General features: G+C 54.5%; 3 protein-coding genes across 3 annotated transcripts; 1 reads left to right on the top strand and 2 right to left on the bottom strand.

The window, feature by feature from the left end:
* The first annotated feature begins 553 nt into the window (after positions 1 to 553).
* On the top strand, positions 554 to 2539 carry BP01DRAFT_353477 (acyclic terpene utilization AtuA family protein). Its single transcript, XM_025574193.1, has 2 exons — positions 554 to 837; positions 900 to 2539. The coding sequence occupies exons 1-2, from the start codon at positions 586 to 588 to the stop codon at positions 2448 to 2450; spliced, it is 1803 nt and encodes a 600-aa protein (XP_025434314.1). The 5' UTR covers positions 554 to 585; the 3' UTR covers positions 2451 to 2539.
* Positions 2540 to 2718: 179 nt separating this feature from the next.
* On the bottom strand, positions 2719 to 4198 carry ppm1 (protein C-terminal leucine carboxyl O-methyltransferase ppm1). The gene is made up of 2 exons (XM_025572472.1): positions 3936 to 4198; positions 2719 to 3831 (listed from the first exon to the last, which is right to left on the bottom strand). The coding sequence occupies exons 1-2, from the start codon at positions 4189 to 4191 to the stop codon at positions 2747 to 2749; spliced, it is 1341 nt and encodes a 446-aa protein (XP_025434315.1). The 5' UTR covers positions 4192 to 4198; the 3' UTR covers positions 2719 to 2746.
* A 142-nt stretch (positions 4199 to 4340) lies between these two features.
* On the bottom strand, positions 4341 to 9874 carry BP01DRAFT_333579 (ubiquitin-protein ligase RKR1). The gene is made up of 8 exons (XM_025573127.1): positions 9386 to 9874; positions 8926 to 9319; positions 7139 to 8870; positions 6242 to 7086; positions 5779 to 6195; positions 5355 to 5728; positions 4995 to 5294; positions 4341 to 4946 (listed from the first exon to the last, which is right to left on the bottom strand). Exons 1-8 carry the CDS (start codon positions 9686 to 9688, stop codon positions 4425 to 4427), a joined length of 4887 nt encoding a protein of 1628 aa, XP_025434316.1. The 5' UTR covers positions 9689 to 9874; the 3' UTR covers positions 4341 to 4424.
* Positions 9875 to 10005: the final 131 nt, after the last annotated feature.

The raw sequence follows: 10005 nt of genomic DNA on the forward strand, positions 1-10005 counted from the left end.
CTAGGCTCGTCGCCATCGGGAGGAGATTAAGACGATCACAACGTCCTCCCTTTTGATCCTGTTCATTGCCATGAGAATTATGCACTAAAATCGGATATGTTGTAGAGACCATGGTTGGCGAAGCATCACCACGTTGCAGGTGACATCATTCATACTTGTTTGTGTGAATTAACTCATCCTTTTGGCCTTAAATTGAGTCCGTTCTTTGTCTCACTGATCTGAATGGCTAACCCCGCATCGCCAGTCCTTGGTTCAGCCCAATCTCCTCGGCTCAACTGGGGATCCCCTTGCCTGCCTTGTCCTGCCTTGCCTTTTTCATCTTAATGATTGCTCGGTGCTCACTTGCAGCCAGAGACAATTCATCTGCAGTATCACTACCACTATCAATCCACCATGACCACGGCTTCGCGTCCCATTCGCATTGCGGGTAGGCCGTGAGAGCCCTTTCATTCCGCTCGATACTGAGTTACTCCAGGTGCCTCCGGCTCCGCCTCAGACCGGCATTATGCCATCGCGGAGTTTGCACGCAATTATCCTCAGGATCCGGTGGATGTGATTACCGCCGATTTTCTGAGCGAGGCCAACATGCCTGCCGGGGCAACACGCCGAATGGACCAGCTGCAAGCGCGGAATGAACAGGTCCAAACGGGCCGGAAATCCGCCAATCCCACGCCCGCGCCTGCATATGAGCTGTCATTTCTACACGCTCTCGAGCCGGCTCTGGTGGACCTAGCCAAGTATCGGATGAGACTGGCGGTCAACGCAGGCAATGCCGATACGGAGGGTCTGTACGAGGCTGTCGTGCAGTTGGTGAAATCGAAAGGACTGGACCTCAAGGTCACTACTTCTGGTTGATGGTTGCCGTCTCCATGGGAACGTGTGCTCACTCGTCGCTGCAGGTCGCTTGGGTATCTGGAGATCAGGTCCTGTCGACCGTCAAGGATGCGCTGTTGTCGGGCAAGTCCGACCTCCAGAACATCTATACCGGCCAGTCGCTGTCGGACTGGCCGTTCGAGCCGATCTCCGCGCAGTGCTACCTTGGCGGACTAGGGATTGCCGCCGCTCTTGCGAACGGCGCGGACATCGTCCTCTGCGGACGAGTCGCGGACGCATCGGCCGTGATTGGGGCCGCATACTGGTTCCACAGCTGGAAGCGCAGCGACCTGGACCGACTCGCCAATGCTTTCGTCGCCGGCCACCTGATCGAATGCAGCAACTACGTCTGCGGCGGCAACTTCACCGGCTTCAAGATGCTCGAATCCCTCAACGGCCGGGACGGATGGACCAATATCGGATATCCGATTGCGGAGATCTCCTCGGAGGGGCAAGTGATCATCACGATGCAAAACTCCGCCGTGGGTGGCGCCGTCACGGTCGACACCTGCACGGCGCAACTGCTGTACGAGATCCAAGGCCCGCGCTACCTCAACTCGGACGTCACCGCACTGCTCAGCGATATCTCGTTCGAGCAGCTCGGGACGAACCGCGTGGCGCTGCACGGGGTGGGATCCGCACCCCCGCCCGCGACGACCAAAGTCGGTATCAGCGCGCGGGGGGGGTTCCAAGCCGAGGCGAGTTACTTCCTGGTGGGACTCGACATCCCCGCCAAGGCGCGCATGCTGGAGGCGCAGATCCGCCACCTCCTCGCCCCCTATGCCGCCGGTTTTACGCAACTGACCTTCTCCACGCTAGGGTCCGCGCCCGACGACCCGCGCACCCAGGACAGCGCCACCGTGACCTTCCGCGTCGTCGCGCAGGCCCGCACCGCCGACGCCCTCGCGCCCTCCCGGTTTCTGCGGCCCATCACCGACAACATCATGCAGGGCTACCCGGGGGCGACCTGGCACATTGACACCCGCCAGGGCTTCCCGCGGCCCATCTTCGAGTACTTCGTCTGTCTTCTGCCGCAGACGGACATCCAGCACCGCGTGCATCTTCCCTGGCAGAGAACGGCCGAGGGTGACCAACCCCCCGGAGTCATAGACATTCCCCCGCCCCCTTCGTCTCCCCTGCAATCCCAAATACCATCCCCACCTCCCATCCCTCCCGCACCCGCATCACCAAACCTTCTCTCCAGCAAACCCTTCGGCCCAACCACCCCGGCCCCACTAGGCTGGATCGTCTACGCCCGCTCCGGCGACAAAGGCCCCGACGCCAACTGCGGCTTCTGGGTGCGCCATGCGGACGAATTCCCCTGGTTGCGGTGCGTGCTGACGGAGACGACCATCCGGGAGCTCTTGGGGCCGCAATACACATCCAATCCCGATCTGAAAGTGGAGCGGTTCGAGCTGCCCCATCTCCGGGCGGTGCACTTCTTGTTTCGGAATCTGTTGGACCGCGGGGTGTGCGCGACGGTGACGGTGGATTTTCTGGGGAAGAACGTCGCCGAGTTTTTGCGGGCAAGGGTTGTGGATGTGCCGGTGCGGTTCTTGGAGCAGGGGAGGTTGTAGTCTCTTTCTTTTTTCTTTGGGTAGGTAGCATTTCTTGGGGGGGTGGGGTTGAGGATGACGCTACCTAGCTGGGATTGGGGCTAGCGGACTAGGTAGGTATAGTATAGTAGTAGTTGTTATACATGAGGGCTGCAAATGGTCATCGAAGTAGCTTTTGTAGCACAGCCTTATGCAGCTGTCTCCCTCCCTCCCTCCCTTCCTTTCCTTCCCTTTCAATGTTGTTGCACGCTACAATCACGACCACAGGTCACCGCAGCTCAACTTACATCTCCCATCTCTAAACCCAAAAAGCAGTATCACTCCCGCTGCCCCTCCAATAACCCCCACCCCTCAAACACATTCACCCTGGAATCTACACCCGCCCTCCACCCCCACGCCACGCAATAATGCCGCGCCAACAACCGCCACTCTTCCATCTCATCCAACATCTCCAGCCCCGCGACCCGCTCCTTCTCCGTCTCGCCCACCCAGCGCTCCCACAGGAAATCCACATCCGCCGCCGCCTGCCCGTCCACAAACCCATGCGCGCGGAGCCGTTCCCGCTGCGCCGCCAGGCTCGCGTACCGATGCAGCGTCTGCAGCTGGATCCCGCGTGTCGCGAGGTTGGAGACCATTGTTTTCCCGAAAGCGTCGTCGGGGCGGATGGGTTCGTAGAGGATGAGGCCTAGGGGGGTTGCGGTTGTGGTTGCGGTTGCGGTGCTTGTGGTGGTAGGGGCTGAAAACACTCCCGTGAAGAACTCCACTACAGCATCCGCTTCCTCTGGCTCGAGGTAGATCAAACAACATTCTGAGATTAAGACGGTGGGTAGACTGGTGTCAAGGCCTGGGAGGAGGGTTTGGAGGTCGAGTGCTGCCGCTGCCGCTGCCGCTGCTGCTGCTGTTGTTGTTGTGGTGGTGGTGGTGGTTGTTGCTCCTCCTCCTCCCGCTTTTGCAGCCGGCGATCTCGACGATGCTAATGCAGCCAACTGCCGAAGATCAACAGGATGAAGATGGTAGTGTGGGGTGTGCAGTGCATCGGCAGCCGGGGAGATGGTCACATCGTGCGGGGATGGAGACCCCGGTCCTGCGCCCGCGCCCAACCCCAACGCGCGCTGGAGGAGTGGAGAGGCGCGGATGGCGCGGATCTTCGCCGCGGTATTGACCGAGAAGTCGAGTTCGTGGTAGACGAGGGATGCGTGGTGCGAGGGCGGGAGGGAGGTCAGGAGGCGGAAGATGCGGGTGTCGGAGCCGGCGCCGAGGGAGATGATCTGTTTCTTCGGAGCAGCGGGAGAGGTGGGTTGTGATGGAGGGGTGGCCTGGTTGTTTGTATGGTGGTGGGTTACTGCGGAGTGGAGGAAGTGCGTGAGGAGGTGGTCGATTGTTGTGGTGCGGACGTAGGTGCCTTTTGTCACGGAGGCGGTGTTAGTTCGTTATGTGTTGTATGTGTCTCGGTAAATCAAGGGAAAGAGCAAATAGTTGGGACTTGAGACAAAGGTGTACACATACCTCGGTTGATAATCGGCAGACGACGGGTTTCTTGCCCTGGAGGACACAGGGCTGAAGCAAATGGGTCTTCGAGATAGCCCAGGTTCACCGCGCTGAGGCGGGAGACGCTGGCGTCATTGTCAGTGCCTTGCACCACGCGGTCTTTGGAGGCAGACCCCCCTCCTCGTCCGGTCTCGCCTCCGCCTCGACCGCGGAAGCGACCGCGACCTCCGCCGCGGCGCAGGGTGTTGAGATTGGGGATCTGTGAAGCCGACATGAGGGAGAGGAGCGGAGTGGGTAAAAAGAGGGGAAACCTCGCGCTTTGCAAACTGAGGGGAGATTCCCGCGGCGGGCGTTGTCCATGCTGCCTGGTTTTTCAGGCATGAATTGGCAGGGAAGAAAGCTCTCTATAACTTGATAGTATAACTTATTCTATGTGTCTACCACGCTGGTCACCGTAGACCCCTTTTCCATTATGTACAGTACCACCCCCGCATCCTCCACAGCACCTCAAACATAAACAAAGTTGTTCCGGCACAGCGGGCAAGTGCTCTGGTTACTGCTCTTGAACCACCGGAACAGACATACCGAATGGAACGTGTTCTTGCACGTCGCGCACCGCTTGTTCGGGGTCTGCATGTCCGTCGAGATAACTGAATAGCAAATGGCGCACTCACTCTGCCCCTTGAGCGCACCTTGCACGTTCTTTCGGAACGCGAGCAACCCGTCCACCATGTTTCCATTTGCAAACATGATGACTCCCTGGATGGTGGTCAGCCAGTTCTTCCACTTTCTCTCATCCACCAGCACACGACTCCGCCCAACTACCAACGCGGGCTGAAGTGGGTAGGCAGGTGGGAGAGAAATCGACAGCGCTACTGGCGGGGAATCCTCGTCGACTGGAATGCTGGCGATGATCTCGGCAGTCTTTGGTGAAATCTTCACCTGCAGCGCACGCTCTTCATTGGGATCTTGAGTCAGAGTCCACTCGGTGACTCCTTGCAGTGCGTCTTCAATAACCAACGGTGAAACCTATAGTGGATTAGTGACGAGGTTCAGAAACGCGCTGGGGTGCCATACGTATTTCTCGGTCCAGGCTTCTACTGGTCCCTTGATGCGCTTCTTCGTATCAATCCACCATCCTTTGGTCATATTGGCCAAGTGCTTCAGGCACAAAAAGTACAAGTGAACGAGGAGCCACTGAATCTCCTTCTCCGGGGTCTCAGACTGATCCGGTTCAAAGGAGCGAACATCAAACTTGGACGCATCAATCATCTTGCCATGAGATTGCTGGAGGAAGTCAAATGTGAGCTCCAGAAGCGGATCCAAGCTCTCATTTTCCCGGATGCTAGCAACATAGTTCTCTTGAACAGTGAGAGACTAGATTCGTCAGTCAGATACTGCCCACTTTCTATAGCGTATTTACACAGATGAACGTACCGCGTTGACGAAATGATCAAAAACGATCTTCCAGCTGAGCAGGTAGGACCGTAACTCAGTCCAGATCCTCTCGTCACCATAAGAACTGTGGATTGCATCCATAGTGGGTGCGCCAAGCAGCAAGGACACGAGCTCGTCGGGTAGCCGGACTGTCGTCTTCGATAGAGCCACGTCGAACGAGACCTGCTCCTGCACGCTGGGAATGTACCGGTGAAGCAAAGTGTAGGCGGCCCGCTGAATAGTTCGACTTTGCGCCGTGAGGAGCGAGAAGACGTTGCTAACGTCCTCCAAGCTCTCGACCGGGATGGTTTGAAAGAATCGACACAGCAGTCCAACCGTAATATCCCGGGGTTGATCATAGGTAGTTGAGGATTCTATATCGTCCATTAATAAAATCCAGGATAGCAAGACGAAATGGACTTACCAAATTTGCGCAGCGTCGAGGCTAAGCTATTAAAGAGTTTTGACTTCCGGTCCGACCATGCATCCTTCACATCATCATTGCTCTCTTCGTCGCTAACGATTGACTGTATCTTAGAGAAGAGTTTGAAGGATGACAAGAGCACAGGAAGGGCCTCGTCACCGCCGCTAGTCCCCGTCCAAGTCGCGTCAAGGATTTCCAGGCAGTCTTCCCAGTGAGATCCGTACATATCTTGAATGCGCGGAAGTACAAAGACCAGGGTCTGAAGAATTTCTGCTTTGAGGCTGAGGGATACAGAATCAGACTTGAGGCATTGGATGAGATGCTTGATCAGGAACATCAAACGTTGAGTCGGGATAGATGCCGCGACATCTTGATCTCCAGCAAGCAAGAGATTGAGCAGTACCAGCTTTCGCAGCCCTGTGGAAATTAGCATTCGCCCTGCGTACGTTCAACGCATACTGACCGTCATTGTTACCATCCTGGGGCTTCAGTCCCGTAGAGTCTGCAACAAATTCGTTGCACAACCGCGTACCGGAGGGGTTAGAAAGGATAGCATGGCGCAACGTAGCAACCCAAGCAGCTGAGCAAACAGCGTTTGCTTTGCGCATATTTCTGCAGAGCTGCGTCACCTCTTCCGACGATTTCATGTTATTCGAGGAGTCGGTGGTGGCCAGGACCTTCACAAAAGCGACTCCAACATGATAGTCTACCGGTGTAAGGCTGTCTAGCTTCTCTAGTCTCTCTTTCCAGAACTCAAAGAGCATTGAGCTGGTTGTCTCTGCTCCAGCTGCACCTTTTTCTTGCGATTGGGCCCAGCCACTAATCACCTTCCAACCATCGTTGACAACATCCATATACTCCTCCCTTTGCTCGGGAAGCGAGATACCGCTGATGCCGTTACTGTTTTCAATACTCAAGTCGTCGTCAATGAGCTGCAATGCCAAGGGAATATTGTAGAATAATGTCTCCAACTCAGCCTTGGCTAGATTTTTAGCAAGATCAACAGACGAAAGAACTCTGATAGTGAAATATGTCAATCTGAATGCTGATGATGAATTATTCGAATCTCGTGGGAGGCTTTCGTATCGCTGGGGAAGTGTCTCCGACAACGTACGGTTGACGAGGTGCACGGTACCACTAAGCGGGCTAGTGATGGCTGTCGAAGGTCTCGGAGGGAGCTCAAGGAATGGGCCTAAAGCTTTCTCCCACGACTCGCGAGAGGGCAGGATATCCTTGGCGATCTTGCCAATCTCTTCCGCACTGGCGTTATGCAGCAATTCTTCGGCGATGCTCACCAGTGATTCGACCCTAAAATCATTAGTCTTGATCATCCTTCTCGCCATTCTGCGTTGAAACTCACGATAGCGACTGTTCGTTGACATTGTCAAAACTGTGCTGCAAAATCTCAAAGCTCGATTTGTTCGCACTCGTCTCACTAACAATTGACTCCTTCAAGGTTTTGGTCAAGGATTTAGCCATACTTGCAACATCTTCAGATGAAGACTCGGCAAGGAAGAGTAATTTCCCAGTGAGTTTAGAGCCGTGAAGCCCATTTTGGAAAGTTTTGAATGCCGAGGGCACAGCCCGAGCGATTTGAGAGAGACCATGCAAGGTGTGTAGAACCTTGGTCTCATCGGACAAGGCATCTATGATAGCGAGGAAAATCGTGTCTGTTAGTGATCCATGTGAGGTTTCGTTATGAAGCACTGCTATCAGAATTGACCAATGCAAATCACTCCCATTGCAGGCTCGATCGAGGGCCCGCGTGATCAGAGAGATAAGTCCACTCTTGTCGTCCAATTCCTTGAAGTCCAAAGTAGAAAGTAGCTTCTGGACAGTGGGCGCATTCGAAGATACTGGATCAAACTGAGTGACTCTATCTAAGACCTTCTCGAAGCTCGGACCGAATCCCTCCCACGATCGACACGACAAAATGATCGAGACCAGCCTATCAGCAGAAGGCGACGATAAGAGTTCCGGTGCGTCATCCTGAACAAAGCTCAATAGTGACTGAGAGGCTTTAGCGATTGATGCAACATTGAGCACGGCTTGTTCGACGACGGCAGCAGCTCCGTACGGTTTGCCATTCCTCGAGCGCAGGACCTCCAGGCAGTTATCCAGCAAAGGTAGGTTAGTTTGAGTGAACGCATCCAGGACTGCAGCCTCATGTTCTGTCTCTTTCACTCGAGAAAGTAAGGAGGCTTCCAAGCCGAGCAGACGTTCGGCTTGTGCGCAGACCGCGTCCTGGGAAGACTTGAAATCTCTCGATTGTTCCGGCGAAGACAGTCTCACAGCCTCGAGCAAGCTATCCGACAGCTCCTTCCACGTCTCCTCCAGGGTATGCTTATGACCCGACGTGACGAGTGCAAGAAGGGAATCTGTGCAAATGGACTCTGATGACTGAGGAGGTAAAGCCCATTGATTCTGGTCTGGATCAGGCTTCACGTGTTTAAGAATCAAAGGTTGAAGCCTTCGGCGCAACAAGTTCAGCCCGTCATCCTCACCGAGCCGGCTTACAAGCCACATTACAGTGTCAATGTAAGCTTTCCAGCCAACAGCTCGGTTTTGCCGGGGCTCATCTCTGGAAATCAGTCCATTGTGGAACGACTCTGTCAATGCAAGCGCACTTGCCACTCCGACGTTATTCTCTTCGGGTGTCTCTGAACCAACTTGTGCAATAGTCTTTAGTGGCATAATCTGTAGCAATTGATAAACATTCGTCCAGAACGAGCTTGCACCCCCCTGGGAACCTTTCTGAAGATACTGAAGAAGTCTTTTCGAAGACGAGGACTTTCCCGAGTAGTCGTCCGTCCACAACTGAGGCCTTGCAGAGGTTACGTGTAATATGGTCTCAGAGAGCTCTGTTGCAGAACCCAGTTGGCTGCAGTGCAAAGACTTGCCAATGAGAGCGGCACTGATCAGTTTCCAATCCAGTTCCTCGGGTTGCTTGGAGACAGCGGTGCGCGCGAGAACATAGAGTGACCGACGGACAAAAGGATCATCATGATACGACAAAGCCCATAGAGACTTACTTCCCAGAAGTGTTTCTATGGTGGGCGTTGCCTTGTCCAGATCTTCTTGTGCGGAGTTTCCTGTATGGCAAACATCAGACAGTGCCAAAATCAGCCGCAAGATGGAGGTTCATACCGAGTATCCTGTTGAAGAGTAAGAGAGCGGTTCCGGCCACTCGTGCATATTTGGCTGTGGCGTCGTCTGCCTTGACTGTTCTCTCATCACTTAACGTTTGAGGAGTCTGCTGAAGGATGACATCATCCACAAAGTCCAGAATGGAAGACTGATAGATCTTCCAAACACCGTTTCTCTTCTCATCGGTTGAGAAAACTCGCGTAAAAGCTTCCAGAGCAGCGCGATGAACTGGCCGATCATTGTCGTATAGTCCCGCTAGCCATGCGCCAATCACCTTGGGCAAGAAGCGGGCAATGCGCTTCCCGACGAGAAACGCAATGGTACCTTGAGTCGAGTGCGCTGTCTGCCTCACTCTCCGAGAAAGATCTATTGAGGCGCGTGGGTAGATTTTGACCTGCCAGGGTACCGAACCACGATCAACGAGTGCTCAAGTGCAAGTGTAAACTCCATGTAGACCTACCCAAGCTTCCAGAAATCCATCATCTAAGGTCCCGCTGCGGCTCTCGATGGCCAGAACGTGGTCGCGCAGGTCATCTAAAGCTTTGATGCGTGTAACCTCATCCTTCTTAAGGAAATTCTTGAATGCGATCGTCAACTGCGCCTCCGATATCCGGGAGAGATCCGGAGGCTCTGTTACGTATGTGAGAGATGAAGGTTCCCTTCCCTGACTGGAAAATGCGCTGGAGAAACCCCCGAATGCGCCGAATGTGCTGGCGGCAGCGCGGCTGCTTGAGGCCTGGGACTTGTACTTTTTGCTGCTCATAATAGAGTGGGGGATGGCGGGGTGTAGAGAAAATGACGAAATAAGATGGTTGATGGTGATTTGACACACAATTGTGGGTGTCAGGTGCAAGCCAGAGGTATTTATATCAGACCGCTGAGTCAAATCAAACAGTAATCCACGCTGCAAGGTCCGTTACTCCAAAAATCCCCGTCAATCGAGCTGTAGTGTGTCATCGTCTTCATCTCAAATCCAGCGGCATTCGGAATCCATCCATTACATTATCGGCGTCCGTATCGGGATTTCACGTGATCAGGTGTCATCGATCGCCCGATTGGGCAAAAGCCGGCGCGGTTCTA

This window comes from Aspergillus saccharolyticus, assembly GCF_003184585.1.
Source record: "Aspergillus saccharolyticus JOP 1030-1 unplaced genomic scaffold BP01scaffold_4, whole genome shotgun sequence".
NCBI classification, from domain to species: domain Eukaryota; kingdom Fungi; phylum Ascomycota; class Eurotiomycetes; order Eurotiales; family Aspergillaceae; genus Aspergillus; species Aspergillus saccharolyticus.